We start from the raw sequence: 20,628 nt of genomic DNA, 5'->3' as shown, positions 1-20,628 counted from the left end.
TCAATTACTTCTTAGCTCCGTTTGATGAAACGACTGTGTTTTGTCGTTTGCCAAAGAAACACTCTGTCTTGTGCAGAGGCTTTACTTCAATAGTGTTGATACTTCTCTTTGCAACTAGGTATTGTTGCGTTAGAGTTTCTTTGCTCATACAACTATCCCAAAAAACATAAAACAGAGAAGAACGTTTGAAGAAAAAAGTGATTCTGAAAACCTTCAAAAACAATCAAATCACTAGAATAGTCCTTAAAGATTTTTTTGTTGTATCAAGCCAATAAACGCTAAATACAAAATCACAGTTTATGGTTTTAATTAAATGACAAAAATACCGTTCTTCTAAGTTTAAATTGAATTTTTTCTTAATGATTCTACAATTTCATCAATTCCTCATTTTTAGCCTACAAATCGAGCGTGTGGAATTCGCTAAATAAAAAAAAGTGTTAAAAACACTACATACTTGCACTAACACAAATCTTTGTTTTGAAGCTTCTTCAAATCTTAAAATTACTTTATTCGTTATCAGTACATATATTTTTCTTTGACCCAACTGTCACATTAAATCCAAATACTAATTGTAGTATTCTTGCCGCTAAACTTGATAGAGGTCCAAGTCAAAGCATAAATAAGATTACACAACACAGATTTCTTCAGGCAAATTTCTCTGCCTTTTCTTTTGGCTTTTCTCATTTATATAGGAAACAAATAACAAATAGAATCAATCGTGATTCCTAGATTGCAGGGAAAATGAGGAAAGTGATAAAGTGAGTTCCTCACAATAAGGATGACCACTTCACATTATTTGCAGAAAACAATTGAAATAAAGAAAGCAATTGGTTAAGCCAATTACTCTTGGTACTCTCATTCTATTTCTTCATACGGTTTGGTCGTCGGTTTACTGCTTGACCAATTGTTGACTCATCAAAACTCTACAAGGAGAAAGTGGAGAGCCACAAAGACAGTCGTTACCGGCAAAAGCACTGGCTGGGAACTTTGTCGCTGGAAGTTTTCCGCAAAGATGGTTTTGACTCACGTTCAATGTCTTCAATCCGGCCACTGTCGCCGGCACCTTCCCGAATATCAAGTTCCTTGACAAATCCAAAGTTTCAAGCCTCTCCACAAACGTCAGCTTCCCCAAATCAAACCGGAGTTTGTTCCCTGCTGCTCGGAAATCTTTCAGATACTTCATCTGGTTGAGGAACCTAGCCGGACTCCCTGAGATCTCGTTTTCAGATAGATCGATGAAATCATAGTAGTAGGTTCCTGCTAGCTTCCAATCATCTAAGCTTATGTTGATGCCACATTTTGCCAGCTTCAACGAGTAGATGAACGGTGACGATATCATCCATTTCGGAATCGTTTTCAGATGAAACTTGTTGTACGACAAATCCAGAGATTCAATGCCGTCAATGCTATTCAAGACAGGGAATGCACCGGTTAGATGATTGTGGGAGAGATCAAGAATGGTAATGTTGGTCAAATTTGTGAAACTCATCGGCACGAACCCTGAGTAATGATTCTTGGAGAGAACCAATGTGGAGAGAGCCTCAAATCTTGATAAATAGTTTGGGATCGTCCCCGACAGATTGTTCTGGCCCAGATTAAGGATTGTTAGAGTCAATGAGAGAGATGCAATCGACGGAGGTAGTTTCCCGGAGAATTTGTTGCGGGAGAGATCGAGAGACTGGAGCTCTATCATGGATTTAAAAATATTTGGGATGGTGCCAGAGAGGCGGTTGTTGCTGAGATTAAGCCAAGATAACCGTGTCAAGTTGGATATCGAACTCGGAATCAGACCGGTAAACCGGTTTCCGTCGATAAGTAACTTTTCCAACCGACTTAGCTCACCGATGTTGGCTGGAAGGGGACCGGAGAGAAGGCTACCTTGAATGTAAACATACTTTAGCTTTGGTAATCTGAAAAGGAATTGAGGAAAAGGTCCAGTGATCTTTCGAAGAGAGGTGAGGTAAATCCCCTCGAGGTGTTGAAGTTTGGCCAGCATCGGCGAGATAGTGCCCGAGAGAAAGGCTCGGCTAGAAATGAAATCTCCGTACACTCTTAGTGCTGTGACACGGTCGCTGTTGATACAAATGACACCGCTCCAGGAGCAGCAGTCAGTACCATTTTTCCAAGAGCCGAGAATGCCCGAAGGATCTTTGGTAATACCCGATTTGAAACCTAGAAGACCCGCTTCGTCATCAGGGTGACACGTGGCAGCTCCTGTGGAACTTAAACACCGGAGAAAGATAGCACCTAAGATGAAAATAAAGGAGCAAGTGTTCATGGTGGTATTGTGTGTTTGTGTGGTGGGACTGAGAGAAGCATTTGGTACCTATTTATAGAGGAAGGGAGCGAGACGACTTGAGAGCTGCAAAGTCATAGGTTTAGATCTAATTTCATTCTCTTTGCATTTTCTATTTCTAGTAACACTTTTTTTTTGTTTAATAAAAGAAAGTTGATGATTTTGACTGATCCATTTGCATGTGGCCGTAATTAGTGGAATTATAATCGTGGCCGAATTTATCATTCCTACGACTGGCTTGAACACTCTTTCTAGTTGCTATAGAATATTTTTGTATATTATTATACTGAACGAACACATTAGATATGAAATTTTAGCAAAGTAAAGAGACTATTGATGACCGTTGGTAAGCGCTCCTACTCTGCGGTAATTCTTGAATTTATTAACCGGCGATTTTCATTATATTCTTGTGGAAGATTTTAAGACATCTTTGTAAGCCAATGGTTGTTGCGTAGAACACAAGTAACGAAATTTGAGATGAGGTTGTTACCAGAGTCTTGAAGAGGTTCTCTTGTTGTTATTGCGGAAGTTAATAAATTTAAGACATTGGTTTTGGCAGAAATCTCTATAATGCTCTGGTCGATCTGTTTCTTATGATTCATTTTCTAAAACAATTAGAGACGAGACAGTCCTTAAGAAGTTCCGAACTGGCAAATGAGAATTCTGTTCTTCTCTTTGCAACTAGGTATTGATGCGTCAACGCCTCTTTGTTCATGTGATGAAAGTCAACTGTCCTCAAAAGCATATAAATAAAACATTTTAAAAAGGAAAAAAAACTATTCCCAAAGTCATCAAGAACACCGGATCGTTCTAATTTTATATAATAAAATAAGGTTTTCACAAAGCTTAAACATTGAGAATATTGACACGTAGTATCCTTCTTTTTGAAATGTGTCTTTTTTTTCAATGCTAAATACACTATTATCTATTTTAATTAGCGTTATTTACATAATTATATTTATAAGCTACATTATCACACCTCTCACCATCATCAATCTCTCACCACCATCAATCTATCTATCTTCGCCATTAAAGGGTTTTCGGAAGCTTCGATACTTAAGGGTCTCGTTCTTCTGTTTTGTCGATCAAGTCTGGTCATCGATTCGTCGGAGAAGCTGGTGGTTTAGGGGCAATGGTGGTTTCTAAGTCTCTATCATACCTTTCTCCACCACGAACCTCGGGTAGTTGAGAAACTGGAGAAAAACCTTGTTTGGGGGATTTGAGAACTAGTACGGCTATAGTTTCAGGTCAGAATTCATCTTCCTCTTTGAGTATTTCTAGAAATTTTAAGACTGTAGCATCATTCTCTTCGAAAACTGCATGATTAACACATTTCCTCATGCTAGTCTTTGTCGTGAATGATTGGTCATGAATGATTTTAAAGGTATATAAGTCACTGATTCTGTGAGTTAGCCAAAATCAATTTTCATGGTTTCTTTGTCTTCTTTGTTAGGGTTTTAGGTGAACCAGAATTAGCATTCTTCTGTATCCGTTTGTCTTTAAGACTGTAGCATCATTCTCTTCGAAAACTGCATGATTAACACATTTCCTCATGCTAGTCTTTGTCGTGAATGATTGGTCATGAATGATTTTAAAGGTATATAAGTCACTGATTCTGTGAGTTAGCCAAAATCAATTTTCATGGTTTCTTTGTCTTCTTTGTTAGTGTTTTAGGTGAACCAGAATTAGCATTCTTCACCAACTTTTATATTGTGTGTGTTGGTATGCTAATCTCTCCTATCATTTGTTTCTCATGTTCTAGGACGATTGAGCTTCTCTTTGAGTTGTTGCTATGGTTTCTTTAATATGTTGAGCTTCTCTTGTGGTATCCCTGATTCTTTTCTCATTCTTAGCATACCCATAACCACTGTAGCTTCTGAATCTTCTTTTAGTATTGGATCTCATTTGATCAACAAATACCGGAGTCGACTTCTTCCTAGTAACGTCCAAGCGTTACTATGTACACGATCTTGGATACATGGTTACAAGGTTGATGATGAAGGTAAAAAATACTATTATGTATCAATCAATTTGCTTTACTTGGGTTAGTTTATACTACTAATATCTTCCCTTATAAATTGTAGATAGCAATGGCGAGATAGTTACTATTCGGTCGGATCCAATTTCTGTGGAAGAACAATCTGCTCTTTCTATCTAAATAGGTGTGTTCCCTTTCTATGAAAGGGTCAAGATTAAAATCAGCTTGTGTTTCAGATCTGTTCGTGTTTATATGATGAATCTAAGACGAGATTGTAGTTTACTTAGTCTGCCAGTGAGAAAATGTGAGAGAAGATGGTTTAACAGTTTCTTCGTTGTTTCTATTTGCCATTCTCAGGTCCAGATGGTTTGTTTGAGGTGAAGCACAAACAGAGTCTTGCGTGTTCACAATAACGTCTTCTTTGAAAGGCTAAAAATGCTTTACCGTATTTGTTCTTAACTTCTGTAATGATTTGCTACTCTCCTTTCTTTTGTTGGGAAATAAGAGTTCAAACTTTGCTTGGTTTTTGTCCAAGACTTATGTTTCCTTCAAATCTCTTGTGATTCATTCTCAATAAAAAGGAACTTCCTTAATTTGATGATGATGATGATGATGATGATGATGATGATGATGATGATGATGATGATGATGATGATGATGAAATGATGATGGTATGATGATGATTATACTATCATAGTTATTAATTATGATAAATATTTAGATTATAGAAAAATTATCAAATGGATAAACTCAATTAATCCATGAATCCAATAATTCAAATGAGTTATGGTTTCATCCAAACCATTTACTAAATGAATTGGATTGACTCATTATCCATTAGACACTAAATTTATATGGATATGGATTGGATTGGTTTGGTTTAACCAACTTGACAATCCTAGCTACATACAATAAAACATTTAGTAGAGAAATATTTTTCTTAAGGATGTATCAAATATGATAATATCTATTTAAATTAGCGTTATTCACATACTTATATTTATATGCTAAATAAAAAAAAAATTAGTAGGTAAATATTTTTCCTAAGGATGCATAATTTATCAATATTTTAAAACTTAAATAATGACCATTACACCTTATGAATATAAATCATCCATTTTTTGTTTACTTTCTTTTATATAATATCCCAAATTTATTTTATGACTTCTATTTTTTTTTTCTTTTTTTGTTGCTGTTTATATGCTTACAACACAACACAATCCACACACCACGAAATAAATTGTTCGGTAGAAAAAGAGGTGCGGCTCGGCGAGTATCTCTGAAATCGGAAAAGATCACTGAGACTCGAACGAACTGATTAGCATGCTACCTCTCGACCGAACGGTTATATCTTATGGATGGACCAATGAAGTGATCATATCGATGATTTGAGGAAGTATGCAAATTGATCGATGAAATGATTGATGGTTCAATCGGAGAAAAAAAAATTACAGTATTATGCTTAACTTGGTCGCAATCACCATTAGGAATCGAACTTTGAAGAGTAAAATTATTGTAAGATAAATCTCTGCGCACATCAAGAGAAAGCAAACATCATTGAACAAGTACATTGGAAGTTAGAAAAGACATAGATATATCTCTACACGTCAAGAGAAAACAAACATCATTGAACAAGCACAAAGGAACATTAAAAATGATGTGTATCCCATACAGATTTATGTTTCTTTCAATGAATTTATTTGGAATTCCCTTGTCAGCTTGTTTCCAGTCAAGAAACTGATAGGTAATACTTCAAAATTATTTTAGTGGTCATAGAAGAAACGATTCTAATTTAAACTAATGTTCAAATACTTACACGAAATCAACTATCTTCAAATTGGCGAATGACGAAGAAATCTTGCCAATTAAAAAATTAAAACAGAGGTCACTACAAAAAAAAAACACAAATTGTAAACCGATTATGGGGCATTAAGATCTAGTTTATCTTAAGCAAAAAAAAAACCTTGGCCAATAAACTCTGGATGTTTCCCCTTTATGTTGCATCTACTCAATTCCATGCGTCCAAGATGGACGAAGTATTCAGATCGATCGATGAAATGATTGATAGTCAATCGGAGAAAAAAAAACAATATTATGCTTATGTTTTGCTTAAAACATACAATTTTTTGTTTTCTTTCTTAAAGTTTGAAGAACACTTATAACATTTAATACAAAATGAGCATAAAATCCTACAAAAGATCCTATTCCCAGTTTTATATTTAATTTTATTATGGTAAAATTGCTGAAATTGCAATCTCTGTTAAATGCATACCAATAATTTCATTAGATATTTTAAAGATATGTTAAGTGTTTCTTCTATTCAAACTAATCATTTTCAATTCATCAAAAAAAACTAATCATTTTCAACATTTGTTCATTTTATTATTATAATAGTTTAACTTTGACTAATATTAAAAATACAAATTGTTTTGCTCAAAATTTATTTTTATTTTTGAAGAGATTTTTCTGTTATTTTTATTTGTAAAGTATATATGATAAAACAAATTATTTACGATTATAATTTTGCACTGGGTAAAAAAAATTTCTGGGTCCGCCATTGAAGAAGAAAACAGTAATGCTCCTAACACTAGACCAGCGGATCACACGAGTTTGACAAGAAGGACATATAACACCAGTATATTGAAAAAAGAAAAAAGATCAAGTAGGTAAGTGCCCTATTAAGTAGCTAAAAACTTCCATAGTGTGGCGAAAAGAAGCTTCCATAGTGTGCCGGATCTTCGTTGACTCATCTAGAGCCAACCACTCCTCAAACAAAACTGCAACAGCAGCTCGATCAGCATATTTGTCAGCAGGAATGTTGTTGTCCCTATCCAAGCAAAAAAATACATATAACACCAGAAGATATATGGCAAATAACATGCACGTTGAAAAACTACCTAGATGAAGATCGTCCCCTACAATTGATGGGGACGATCTTCTGGAAAAAAAAAATTGGCAAGAAAAACTACCTAAATGAAGATCGTCCCCTGCAACGAGAGGTTATTTGAAGATCGTCACCTGAAACTGGCAAAGTGAGATGGTTACTATAAAAAAAAAACTATTTATTGGACGATTTTGATCGATTAAAGCTTACTTATTGAAAATTATAAAGATATGAACTTTTTTTACGTAAGAACATTTTTTGTGCAATTAGTAGTAGACTGTTTTAGCAATTGTAAAGAGAACAAGAGGGAGATTATGTCATACATACCACCGGCATTAATGGTAGCTTTCAAGTTTAGAAATTGTTTTTAAATACCAAATTGTTGTGGTTTTTATTTGGAGATTTGTGGAAAATTTGATGGCCAATTTCGTTTATTATAACAAGTTAACAAATATAAGTATATACAGTATTGTATATTGATATACCTAAGACCCGACATATGCTAAACCAAAATACAAGTGAAAAAGTTTGCTATTCCACTATTTTATAATTAAAATAAATCCGACGCCTGTAAACATTATTACATCTCCAATTTTATTTATTTTGTTTGTTCATTATCATTTTTGGAACCCCATGGTAAATGGATTCTAATTTAGCATTTCAAATGAAAAAATTCAAAAAAATTGAACTTTATTTTTACTGCTTAGAATGGTAATCCTTTAACGATTAGATGATCACATAATAATTATATATGATTATATCATCCACGTAATTCAAAAAACAAAATATATATTTAATAAACAAAGAGAAAATAATCAGAACGAACTTGTAGAAATTTATATCTATATATACATTTTTGGATCACAATTAGCAAATAAATCATGAAGTTGAGAAGTATTTACAATGACATGCCATTAGCATTAATTCTTTAGATTTATTTTATTTAAGTAAATTTTTAATTGAAATTCATTTCTCATATATTTAGCAAAAGTCTCTACAAAATCTTTCCTTATCTATTTAAGTAAAGATTTTGAAATCAAATATGTTTTCAACAATTTACCAAAAATCTTTACACAATCTTTTTAAAAATCTCGACTTAGTTAACTTCTGATTTTTATCTGCAAAAAAAAAATTAATTGTAACGAGTGATGTAAAAATCGGGAATGTTGATACTACAATTTCTTCTACTTTTTTTTCATATAATGAAAATTATTTTTTAGAGATATTTTCTTAAAACCTCTAAACAAAACAAAAGGCTTCAAAAGATAGCTTCTCTTTTGGCGGGTCGACCCGCAAACCCGCAACTCTCTACGGGCTTATCCCATGAACTTGCGACCCGTAGTAGATAAAAATATTATTCAAAAAAAAATAACAAATGATGTTTAATTTTACGGGACGGGGTTATATGGTGCAACGGGTTTAGATCAATATTAATATTAAACAATATACTATAGATGAAATCCTAGAATTAAAAATCAAAATTTAATTATAAAATCAGAAACACTAAAGAAAATAAACAATATTAACAAAACAAATACAACTTAAAATTTTGCAAAATAATTTTTTAGTTATAAAAAAATCGACCAGCGGTGTACCGCGGGGTAAAATCTAAATTTAGAAGTTTAAAGAAAAAAATATTTTTCTAAAAATAATAGCTCCGCGGTATACCGCAAAAAAAATCTTCCTCCTAAACTGAGGCAAGAAGAAAAAGAAAGCCAAATGTCGTTTAAGTGTATATATATAGATATACCATTTAAACCTAAAACACAATTAATATACTCAAAACTATTAATATAGATATATGAATGGTACATTTATAAAATAGTCGAAATATTATATTATACTCTCTATTAATAAACAAAACTAATTATATTTAGATTTTTTTTAAAAAAAAATTATAGCCCCGCGGTGTACCGCGGGTTCAAATCTAGTACTTTAGTATTCACCAGTTTTGCAAACCAACAACGAAAAACTTATTTTAATTCGTATAAAAATCAATAAAGACAACACCCGCCCGTTTCATTATGTGACAAAATTCCTTATTATAGCTTCATGTATACTTTTTCATGAAGATGACATTTAAGAAAGCACATTGTGGACGTCTAGCTGATGAACCTCATAATTCTTTTTAGCTACATAGTACAACACGAACAATCGCCATCTTGGCCACCGGAGAAAACACATCACTATAGTCAAAACACTCCTTGTCATGGTTACCCAAAATCACAAGACGAGCTTTATGGCGTTCAGTGGTGCAATCAAATCGATATTTAATTGTAAACACTCATTTACTTCCAATTCTTCTTCTGTAGAATTCTGTATCAAATGCCACTAATTCTACTCTTTCTTTATTAGTTTTAAGATCTTAAACAGAACGAGCTTGAATTTTCTTCAACTGTAAAACATTATATACTGCAACAAGACAGCATGATAGTTCTATCTCTCTACAAACTAAACAATTAACCACAGATTCTAAAGAACTAGCACATTAAGCTACTTTTGGTTCTCGATTTGTTCACATATTCAGATAATAATTTGACAGATACCTGAAATGGTGATAGTGCATGTATAACTTTGGCCTAATCTAGACCAACACTGTATTCCTCTCCACAACCACATTTAGCAATGTAAGAAATTCCCTGCGACAAGTGGAGGTGGTCATTATCATATAGTTAGTAATCTAATCCAAGCCTATATAAATAAATCAATGTCACCTTCAGTTTCTCAGCCTGACTCTGCAGCGAACCTAGATACTCTGCCTCTCCAGACTCATCTGACAAGAGAGCTGTGTATTCCTCTTCTAGAACCTTGATATCCACCAACATTAACTCTGCCTGCATTGTTCACAAATTAAAGAACATAGTATAGTACCAGGTGCAGGAACAAATCTTACATGTCTGAACTCATTCAACATCACAATGCTTGCAAAGAATTCCAGAGAGTGATTACCTTAAACTCATTAATCTTGTGCTTCACATGCTCAATTGATAGCTTGATCTGACATGAAATTATATAATTCAGAAAAGTGCTCAAAGAGACACATCGTGTACTCAAAATTGTTCTTCTTCTTATTTAAGGAATTACTGGAAGGGAAAAAAATCTGTATATAGGACAAAACACATATCGCAAATACAAAGTGCCAGAACCAAAACCATCAAGAGTAATCAGGTCGAACTAAAGTAAATAACCTTAGAATTTTCCTGCATAAGGTTGGATCTCATCTGCTTTGCTTGATCAAGCTTTGCTCTAGCAGAATCTGTTAGTTCCATCAGGTCATTCCTTGTCTCTTTTTTTCTAAAGTATCAAAGATCGTCAAGAAAGGGATAAGAAATCCTAACATCAGTTACTATGCAAATATCTAAAATGTCTTGTAATGAAATAAGCATTTAAAGGATTCATAAGGAGAACGAACCTGTCCTTGTTGACCAGTTTCATTGCTCATATGGGAGATAAACCAGCCCTGGCCAAAATAGGACAATAGAAAGATGACTCCAATTGGAAAACAGCGAAAGAGATCACGTGAAGAAAAATGAAAATAACAAACCTTTTGCTCCTCAAGTTTGGTTCTAACTTCTTCTGCCGTCTTGACATAGCTAGAACTACAATTAGAAACAACGAAATTCACAGCAATCAGGAGGTGTTCCAAAACCACAATCCAGTTTTAGGGAGATGTTCTTTGAATTACCATTTTAATACAAGTTCTTGCAGATAAACTGTCTCGTTCTTGGACAAATGTGTGCTAACTTTCTATTAAACAAGCAATACTTAGAAGCCCAAATCGAGGTGCACCGTGCACGTCTTGAAATACAAGATACTGCATGGAATAACCGAAATAAATATCAACAACAAAGGTTTACGCAAACATCAAGTCAACACTTAACTACTTAATTTCAAGGACATCCCAATAATCTAAAGAAAATCATGAAACGTCCCAAAAACAGTGTAGATCGGGTCAGTAAGGATGATGATGATGATGTCCTGTCTGAGGATAAGGCACGGAGGTAACTCCAGGAGGATAAGCTGCCGGAGGCACGGATGTAACTCCGGGAGGATTAATTACGCCCGTAACCATGTCCCATGACTGGTGCCGGAGCCTGCATAGGCGTTTGATGTGGACCATGATCAGTAACGTGGTAGTGAGATTGCTTAGTCATAAGCTTCTCTTCCGCATGAGCCGCTTTAGCCATGTGCATATCCATTTTAGCCTCTGCTTCTTTCGCCTTTCTACGCTCGTGTGCTATCTCTTTCTCCTCTTTCGCCCTTGCCATAGCTTGCTCCGCCTATATGGCCACGTAAATATCGTCACGTCATTGTACTAATCATATTTATCTACATATTATACACACACCACACGTTGATATAAATCATTATTAAAATTCGATTGGGTACCTTCTCATCTGCTTTTGCTTGACATATCACCATCTTCTCTTTGGCTGTACTAGCCATATCGCTTATCTTCTGTTTCGCCGATTGCATTTTTTTTGTTCTTTTTAATTTTTTTCCTTTTTCGTTTCTCTAGTTATAATTGAATGATTATTGTTTGATTTAAATAAAAATGTATTGAGTATCTTGGTCGGTTCAAATGGGGCGTATTAGTGCCACGTTTTGTTAGCGTCGCCACGTGTCTTGGTTCAATTCCTAGGCCTCGATTCAGCTGCCACGTAAAAATGCTTCGTTAGTTCGTTGGCTTACTCTACAGATTGATATCCATTACACGCACAAGTCGGAAATAGATGTATATGGTGGTTTAATTGGCCGGTTTAGACTCGATGATTATTGAATTATTTGTAAACCGGAAATTAAAACCAAAATCCTTCCGGTTTATGATTTACGCAGCGAATGGTTGGTCTCTTTCCCCGAGTTATAGAACAGTCGCGAAAATCAAAATCGCCCAAAAGCATGGCTCTGATTTTGCCCTGTACATTTTGTACTTCGCTTCAGCGACAGAATTTTCCGATCAATCGTCGACGATATTCTCCGAATTTCCGTCGAGGAGCTACGAGATGTGAGTTCCGAATTCCTGTAGAAGTTTCCACTCCATCAGATAGAGGATCGTTGGATGTTCCTTCGCATAAGGTCACTGTTCACGATCGGCAACGAGGCGTAGTTCACGAGTTTGAGGTTCCGGAGGTAAGATTTTGAGCCCTATGTATATTTTGATCCGTATTGCTATTTGATTTTTGCGGAAAATGTTGCTGTTCTTTGCTGCGGTTGCTGCTTATGGTTAAATTCGCGACACAATTGTTTCATATCAGAAAAGAAGCTGCAATTGGAGAATGGTATAGCTTGGATTAGTTAGATTTGCTTGGTATTCTAGAACTACTCCTATATAGAACGCAATGTATGCTCTGGAGTGTAGAGATTCAAGTATTGTATAGCTATGGATCAATCTTACTTGGTATGTTTTGAGCTGTTTTTTGTGGCTAATCTAATGTAGATTCTACTTAGGTTCAGATGCTCTCTTTCTTCGATTTCGATGTTCAAATGTGTAAGCGGAGGAAATTAGAACGAATTCTCTGCAGGTGGCTCTCTTGGTGTAGAAAACATATGAATCAGCTTGTAGTTTTTTAGACATTGCTTAGTTTGGTTGATATAACCGCGTTGTCTGGCTTATCACTGGTTTCATTTTGTTGATACATGGAAATCTATTTGAAATGCAGGATCAGTATATATTGCACTCAGCTGAATCTCAGAACATTACTCTTCCGTTTGCTTGCAGGCATGGTACTGTTCTCTTTACCCGTTTCAGTTGGTTGCTAAAACATTTGAAAGTGTGTTTATGTTTCCTTGTTGTTCTACATGTACCGTATATTTGAAATGTGAAAGGTGATGTAGATGATTAGGATAAGCCAATCACTAATGGACGTATGTTAGAGCCATATGCATGAAAAAGAGAGTCTAAATGTTCCTGTGAGATTTACATGTTAAAAGTATGCTTTGGCAAAGCGTGCAACTTAGTTATGTGTCTCATCTACAGCTTCAGTTTTACAATCTTACTTTGGCAGGTTGTTGTACTAGTTGTGCCGTACGTGTAAAATCTGGAGAGCTGAGGCAGCCACAAGCATTGGGAATATCAGCAGAGCTGAAGTCCCAGGTAAGATCCCTTTACCTTTGTGCTTTAGAGAGGTAGGTTTGTGATACGGCTAGAAACACAAGTAGGCTGGAACTACATAGACAATTTGTGATGATGGTAATCGGTGTCTGTAAAAAACTAGGACCAACTCTTATTGAATCAACAATAACAATGCAAAGCTTTAACAAATCATTCAATTGTAAGGTTGCATTCTCCTAAGTGAATCTCATTGCTTGACATTATACAGTGTCAAAGACTTGTCTAATTGTTAGTGTTTAGAGAATGCGTAACGTATTTTAGCTGGAACAGCGTCTTATTCTTAGAAATGAATTATATTGAAGCATAGGTTTAAAACCCTGGTGGTAATAATAGGCATGATAATCACATATCATTTGGTACTTAGATTTTGATTTCAAGTTTAACTAGCATTTTAAGTTCTGTACCTTATACATGCAGGGGTATGCACTTCTTTGTGTGGGTTTCCCTACATCTGACCTTGAAGTAGAAACACAAGACGAGGACGAGGTAACTTATTACGCTTTTGAAAATCCAAGAACTGCTGCAACAGTACTAGTCCTCTCTCATTACATTCTAGTTACACAGTTCTAAGTCTTATATAACACACAGGTCTACTGGCTACAATTTGGAAGATACTTCGCTCGTGGACCAATTGTAAGTTCTCAGAGCCAAAAACAAAACCTTGGTCCAATTTTCTTGTTACAAATAGACTGCGACCCGTTAAAAACTTAGGGCTTTTGGTACTCCTAGCTAAAACATAACCTGCAAACCAACAAATGCGTAAAAAGACTAATGGTGAAGTGTATCTAGAGACATCGAATAGATAGACTGGAATCTGTCAAGAAACTTGGGGATTTGTTTATTTTAATTGGAGGCCGTTCACTAGGACTAGTAACAGATGTTGTCAAAGAGATCAAACTTAACATTATTATTATCAGGACTCAAAATTGTTTAAAAGTTGTGTTAGTCTTTCTTGGCATTGGTCTTTTAACAGTTTTATCAATGTTACACTGCAGGAAAGAGATGATTACGCCCTTGAACTCGCCATGGGAGACGAATAGAAACAAAAAGAAGCATGTAAAGTCTCAAACATTTCTGTATTAGAAGTGACTAGTGAGTGTTTTTTTTTTTTTTTTTTTTGTTATAGGGTATAGTGACTAGTGAGTGTTACTTTCTTGTTAGTCCTGAATCTCGTTGTGCATCCTCGTAAATCTCTTAATGAACTCAATGATATTCTGATAAAACTTCCCAACAATTCAACATTATATGAATAACATTTTAACCATTAACTCCAAATTCAAACATAGTTTTATTTGCATATCTCTAGCCTCTAGTTAAAACCCTTGGTTCTAAGTAATGGTCAATAATTCAATTTTGGACATGGAACACATAATTACATATTCGTGGTCCTTGTGAGAGGGAAAGGTAATGCTTTTGTGACCGTAAGAGATGGTGATATTATGAGATAACAATGTGGGCATATGAAATGCTTTTGGTATATGATGCTTTATTCTTTTGTTATCTACCAAACTTTATTCTTATGTGTAATATATTTATTTACTAGAAGGTCTAGAACCTTGCATAGAATATACCTCATTGATATTTTCTTAGAAAGGGTCACTTTTGACATAACGACACCTAAGTTGAAAACCGACTGAAAAACACTCACCAACCTTTTCTGTAATGATATGTTCCTGTCTCAACTTGTGTGTGCAAAAACCCGAAAATAGTGGTCTGATTTAGTTTGGCAGTTGCTCAAAGCTGTCAGATTTTCAATGGACTATTCCATGTTCCAGTGTACTTTTGAGTATGATACATTTCCGTGAAGAGTAATTTGGGGTCGACTGTGTTTTTTTTGTTTGTGATTTTTTTTGTGTGTATGTGGTAAAGTTCATGTGTTTTACACTTTTTTTTATTTTATTTTTTTTTACATTTCGTCTTTGCAGTTTTCATACAATGCTATTTGATTATTATTTTTTAATGTCTTTTGATAATTCAAATGTAGTTTTCAAAAACAATATATATAATTTTTCAATCAGAACTTATTAAAAAAAAAGGAAAATAAAATAGAAATTTAAAAACAAATTTGTCTTTGTAAGAGAATAATAATATATTAATTTTACTAATTTTTTTTAACAAATTAATTTTACTAAATTTATTATGTGAAAAAATGTTAAACAATTTGTATTACAGTATGGACTATGTTTATCGTTTGAAATTATTGGTTTTCAAGTAACTTTTGTTCACATTAAAAATGTTTTGAAGCATTGTTAATAGCAATTTATTTTTGGTTACTACACATTATACTTGACTAGTCAAAAAGATCATCTTATTATAAAAGGAAGTCTATAGATATCTATCTCAAACTCACAAGCAGAGGACAAAGACACGAAAGTAATCTTATCCTTAAAAAGAAAAAACGACTTGAATTCTCCAAGCAAATGTACATATATGTCTATGTCACAAATCTTGCCGTGATCCAAAGAAACGAAAAGACATTCGAAAGACACTTAAACCAACCAAAGATCAAATCATATGTGAACCCGTGAGTGAAGTCCACTCCAATTATCTATAGACAGATTGCTTCGAATTATTCAGATATGTTTTATTTATTACATATCCGTCCTAGTGTTTGTCGTTCGTTTTATAGTTTCTTATTATTAAAAATTGTTCATTTTTAGTTGTACTATAAAATTTTGTTTGTTTTATGGTTCTTCTTTAAATACTACTTTCACTCATACATATCATAGTTATGAAGCTTCTTCATATCACAAAACTTCTTTAATACAAATATTTTTTTGAACTATAGTTTTCTTGTCGCTAAGCTTTACAAGGAGAAAGTGGAGAGCCACAGAGACAGTCGTTGCCGGCATATGCACTAGCCGGAAACTTTGTTGCCGGAAGCTTCCCACAAAGATGGTTGTGACTCAAGTTCAGTTTCTCCAGTCCAGCCACGGTCGCTGGCACTGTCCCAAACTCCAACAAAAACATCCAGGGTTGTCATCCGCTTTGCGAACGTCAGCTTCCCCATGTCAAATAGAAGTTTGTTCCCTGATGCTCGAAACTCCAACAAAAACATCGTCTGGTTCAGGAACCATGCTGGACTACCTGAGATCTCGTTTTCCGACAGATCGATTACATCATAGAAGTTGAGTGCTGTTGGCTTCCAATCGTCTAAGCTCATCTTGATCCCGCATTTTGCTAGTTTCAACGAGTTAATGATCGGTAACAATGTCACCCATTTCGGAATCGTTTTCATTTGAATTTGGTTGTACGAGAGATCCAAAGATTCCATGTCACTCACGTCCAAGATAGGGAATGGACCAGTTAGAAGATTGTGAGAAAGATTGAGATCATATAATCTAGTTAGGTTGGCGAAACTCTTCGGCACCACACCTGAGTACCGGTTCTTGGAGAGATCCAATAAGGAGAGACCCTCGAATCTCGATAAATAGTCCGGGATCATCCCCGATAGATTGTTCTGGCCCACATTAAGGCCCCAGAGAGATCAAGATATTGGAGCTTATTCACGGATTTGAAAATGTTTGGGATGGTGCCGGAGAAGCGGTTGCTGCCAAGATTGAGCCGAGTTAACCGAGTCAAATTGGATATGGTAATCGGGATCGGACCGGTGAACTGGTTCTCCTGAAGATCGAAATGTACCAATTGGCTTAACAGGCCGATGTTTGTTGGAAGGGGACCGGAGAGACGGTTATTCTGAATGGAAACAATTCCTTTAACTTTGGTAATTGGAAAAGGAATTGCGGAAAAGATCCCTTGATCTTTCGGAGATTGCTTAAGTAAATCTCACTGAGATGTTGTAGTTTGGCTAGCGAAGGCGAGATAGTGCCGGAGAGAAAGGTTTCGGCAGCATCAGAACGTCCGTCTAATTCCAGTAAGGCGACGCGGTCGCTGATGCAAGTGACACCCTTCCAGGAGCAGCAATCAGAACCTTTTTTCCAAGAGCTGAGAAGACCTGAAGGGTCTCGAGTTATACCCGAATTGAAAGCTAGAAGACCTGCCTCATCATCAGGGTGACATGAGGCAGCTCCGGTCGAACGTAAACACGGGAGAAATATAACGGTGGCAAAGATGAAGAGACCGAAGGAGCAAGATTTCATGGTCGTGTAGTGTGGTGGGATTGAGAGAAGCAATAGGTAAATTATTAATAGAGGTAGAGAGACGACTTGAGAGATATGGTATCAAGATTTCAGATCCAACTTTATTTTCATTTTGTATTCTCTATCTATTTTCTTTTTGTTTTTGTTTAGTAAACCTAAACTTTTTTTTTAAAATGTATACGACTTTGACCGATCACATTCACATGTGTTTATTATACACAAAAGATATGAGATCTATGTGAATCTTGAGCTTAACAAACTAAAGAGACTTGACCACATGTTACAGGCATTGGTAAGCGCTCATGTATACAATTCAATCCGTAAATCGTTATTCACTCGTTGCTCTGCTGTAAATTTTGAAGTTATATAATAAATTCAATCAATGGATGTTGCGTAGAGCATAAGTAACGAGATTAGATTTGTGATGTGGTCATATTGTTCTTGTCGAAGTTAAGAGATTTAAGACTTTGGTTTGTTTAAGTGACCAGAATTTTTATAATGCTCTGATCAATTTGTTTCCTATGATTCATTTCCACAAACAATTTGTTCTGAGTTTCTTGTCTTTCATGTGAGAAATGAATAAACATTAAAATACAAATTGAAAAAAAATAGAGAAGTGTTGGATACTTGGAACCAAGTGTAATTTGTTATGTTCTGTATACAAATCGTTTTGAATCCAAGCGTCACATTAAATCCAATTATCCAAATACCAATTATAGCTTTTTTTTTAGCCGCTAAACTTTACAAGGAGAAAGTGGAGATCTACAGAGACAGTCGTTACCGGCAAACGTACTGGCCGGGAACTTTGTAGCTGGAAGCTTTCCGCAAAGCTGGTTTTGACTCACGTTTAATGTCCTCAGTCCGGCCACCGTCGCGGGCACCTTCCCGAATATCAAGTTCCTTGACAAATCCAAGATTCCAAGCGTCTCCACAAACGTCAGCTTCCCCAAATCGAACCGGAGTTTGTTTCCTGCGGCTCGGAACTCCATCAGATACTTCATCTGGTTGAGGAACCTAACCGGACTCCCTGAGATCTCGTTTTCAGACAGATCGATGGAAACGTAGTAGTAGGTTCTATTAGAGAAGTAAAACAATCTAATTTCTCATTAAAGATTATTGTTGCTGTACAATTGTTTATATAGTAAGAGATAAGATTAGCTAAGAGTTAGCTGTACAATGAGTCATTAACCCTGTTAATACTCTGTTTTCTCTGTTAACAGAATAAGTATATTCTGGTAACTTTCTTCTTCCTTGTTACTTATACTCCAAGATTCTGCATTTGCTTCATATACACTGATAGCCCCCCTTAAGCTGGCAGAAAGAGATTCGAGATGCCAAGCTTACCAACAAGATACCGGAACTGTCCAGGATATATCGCTTTAGTCAAAATGTCTGCAACCTGCAAATCAGTCCGTACATGAGCCAGTATAACTGTTCCTTCCTTGACTCTGTCTCTTACTGTATGACAATCACGCTCCACGTGTTTTGTACGTTCATGAAACACAGGATTGGTACCAATGTGTATAGCGGCTTCATTATCACAGTAAAGAACAGTCGGAGAAGTAGGAGGTATGTATAAGTCTGTCATCAAGCTTCTAATCCAAACAATTTCGCAAACCGCCAAAGCCATTGCTCTGTATTCTGACTCAACAGAAGACCGTGACACAATCTCTTGTTTCTTAGATTTCCATGAAATAAGAGAGTCACCAAGAAACACACAATAACCTGAGACAGATCTTCTTGAATCCGGACAACCACTAAGATCAGCATCAGCAAAGGCCTTTAATTCCATGTTAGGATCAGAAGAATAAAAAAGACCTTGACCAATAGTCCCTTTAATGTAAGCCAGAAGTTTCAAAACTGCTTTAAAATGAGGAACTCTGGGTGCACTAGTGTATTGAGCCAATTTTCCCACTGCAAAACATATATCTGGACGGGTAATAGTCAAATAAATGAGCTTCCCAACAATGCTACGATAGCTCTCTGGATTAGCATATAATTCACCATCATCTGCAGACATCTTCTGATTAGGTTCCATAGGAATTGAAGATGGCTTACAAGCCAATAATCCTGCAGAATCCAGTAGTTCCAAAGCATATTTACGTTGACACACTGAGATTCCAGCTTCAGATCTTGCTATTTCCAATCCAAGAAAATATTGAGCAGGACCTAAATCTCTCAACTTGAAGTGAGATTTCAATTGTGACTTGAGATTATCTGCAGCCTCGTCATTATTACTTGAAACAATTATATCATCCACATAAACCAAGACAATGAGTATTATTGAGTCTCTGACCTTTGTGAACAATGTATGATCTGAATGATTAGTTTGAAAGCCAAGATTCTCCAGAGTCTCTGCAAACTTGAGATACCACTGCCGTGATGCTTGTTTTAAGCCATATAGTGATTTGTTTAATCGACAAACTGCATTCTCAGGTAGAGAGTCTCCTTGTCTAGAGTATCCAGGTGGAAGCTGCATATATATCTCCTCATTCAAATCGCCATTTAGAAACGCATTGGATATATCCAACTGGGATAGTGACCATTTCAATTTTGCTGCAGTAGCCAAAAGCATCTTAACAGAAGTCAATTTAGCCACTGGAGAATAAGTATCAACATAATCAAGACCTTCCTTTTGAGTATAACCTTTTGCCACCAATCTGGCCTTGTGTCTTTCAAGAGTGCCATCAGAGTTGTATTTCACCTTGTATACCCACTTGCAACCAATAATATGCTTGCCTGCAGGAAGAGAACATATAGACCAAGTATTGGTATTTTCTAAAGCTGTTATTTCCTCTCCCATAGCATTTGTCCAAACAAGATGCTTTTTAGCTTCAGTATAGGTAGTAGGTTCAAACTCCTTTGTAATAGCAGTCAAGAAGAAATGGTAAGGACCAGAAAGTCTTTCATAGGTTAAAATCTGACAAAGAGGATGAACAACTTCTTTGTTGACATAGTAACAATAATAGTCCTCCAAGTAAGTAGGCCTTTTTGATGTTCTTGAAGTATCAATGATATCATCAAGAGTATTATCGGAGACTTCAGCATTAACAGGTGTTGAATCTTCAACAACAACTGCATTCTCTGGATTTGGCACTGGTAAATGTGTGACAGACGCAGAATCTCCTACTGCAGACTTGCCACTACCAAGATGCACTGAATCCTGTTGTGACTGAACTGGGATAGCAGAATCTCCTACTGCTAAATCACCAATTATATCAGACACTGTAGGAAACAAATCCTGAATTTGCTGATTCA

General features: G+C 35.6%; 3 protein-coding genes, 1 long non-coding RNA gene and 2 pseudogenes across 4 annotated transcripts; 2 read left to right on the top strand and 4 right to left on the bottom strand.

Moving 5' to 3' along the window:
* Nucleotides 1–281: 281 nt before the first annotated feature.
* LOC110224388 (receptor-like protein 12) lies at nt 282–3,542 on the bottom strand. Its single transcript, XM_021010430.1, has one exon. The coding sequence runs from the start codon at nt 2,276–2,278 to the stop codon at nt 890–892; it is 1,389 nt and encodes a 462-aa protein (XP_020866089.1). The 5' UTR covers nt 2,279–3,542; the 3' UTR covers nt 282–889.
* Nucleotides 3,543–3,997: 455 nt separating this feature from the next.
* Nucleotides 3,998–4,870, top strand: LOC110224389. The gene is made up of 3 exons (XR_002329006.1): nt 3,998–4,298; nt 4,381–4,458; nt 4,632–4,870. It is a non-coding gene; the product is annotated as an uncharacterized LOC110224389 (long non-coding RNA).
* A 4,286-nt stretch (nt 4,871–9,156) lies between these two features.
* Nucleotides 9,157–11,057, bottom strand: LOC110224537. The gene is made up of 7 exons (XM_021010701.1): nt 10,844–11,057; nt 10,703–10,757; nt 10,571–10,618; nt 10,347–10,452; nt 10,108–10,155; nt 9,873–9,992; nt 9,157–9,797 (listed from the first exon to the last, which is right to left on the bottom strand). Exons 3-7 carry the CDS (start codon nt 10,591–10,593, stop codon nt 9,738–9,740), a joined length of 357 nt encoding a protein of 118 aa, XP_020866360.1. The 5' UTR covers nt 10,594–10,618; nt 10,703–10,757; nt 10,844–11,057; the 3' UTR covers nt 9,157–9,737.
* LOC110224536 lies at nt 10,883–11,652 on the bottom strand (annotated as a pseudogene).
* A 355-nt stretch (nt 11,653–12,007) lies between these two features.
* Nucleotides 12,008–14,495, top strand: LOC110224535 (ferredoxin-2-like). The gene is made up of 6 exons (XM_021010699.1): nt 12,008–12,288; nt 12,819–12,882; nt 13,164–13,252; nt 13,688–13,756; nt 13,859–13,903; nt 14,266–14,495. The coding sequence occupies exons 1-6, from the start codon at nt 12,058–12,060 to the stop codon at nt 14,308–14,310; spliced, it is 543 nt and encodes a 180-aa protein (XP_020866358.1). The 5' UTR covers nt 12,008–12,057; the 3' UTR covers nt 14,311–14,495.
* Nucleotides 14,496–15,544: 1,049 nt separating this feature from the next.
* Nucleotides 15,545–17,885, bottom strand: LOC110224533 (annotated as a pseudogene).
* Between the last annotated feature and the right edge of the window lie 2,743 nt (nt 17,886–20,628).

The sequence above is a fragment of the Arabidopsis lyrata genome (genome assembly GCF_000004255.2).
Source record: "Arabidopsis lyrata subsp. lyrata unplaced genomic scaffold ARALYscaffold_1, whole genome shotgun sequence".
Taxonomy (NCBI): Eukaryota; Viridiplantae; Streptophyta; class Magnoliopsida; order Brassicales; family Brassicaceae; genus Arabidopsis; species Arabidopsis lyrata.
This window is presented reverse-complemented; position numbering and strand designations above follow the sequence as displayed.

Excerpts from the sequence above, each read along its gene's own strand:
- LOC110224388 (XM_021010430.1), bottom strand. The coding sequence starts at position 2,278 with ATGAACACTTGCTCCTTTATTTTCATCTTAGGTGCTATCTTTCTCCGG.
- LOC110224537 (XM_021010701.1), bottom strand. The coding sequence starts at position 10,593 with ATGAAACTGGTCAACAAGGACAG. Across the intron at positions 10,156-10,346 it reads TTATGCAGGAAAATTCTAAG|ATCAAGCTATCAATTGAGCA; the intron begins GTTATTTACTTT and ends ATTTCATGTCAG. Across the intron at positions 9,993-10,107 it reads ACAAGATTAATGAGTTTAAG|GCAGAGTTAATGTTGGTGGA; the intron begins GTAATCACTCTC and ends TGAACAATGCAG.
- LOC110224535 (XM_021010699.1), top strand. The coding sequence starts at position 12,058 with ATGGCTCTGATTTTGCCCTGTACATTTTGTACTTCGCTTCAGCGACAG. Across the intron at positions 13,757-13,858 it reads AAACACAAGACGAGGACGAG|GTCTACTGGCTACAATTTGG; the intron begins GTAACTTATTAC and ends TATAACACACAG. Across the intron at positions 13,904-14,265 it reads ACTTCGCTCGTGGACCAATT|GAAAGAGATGATTACGCCCT; the intron begins GTAAGTTCTCAG and ends GTTACACTGCAG.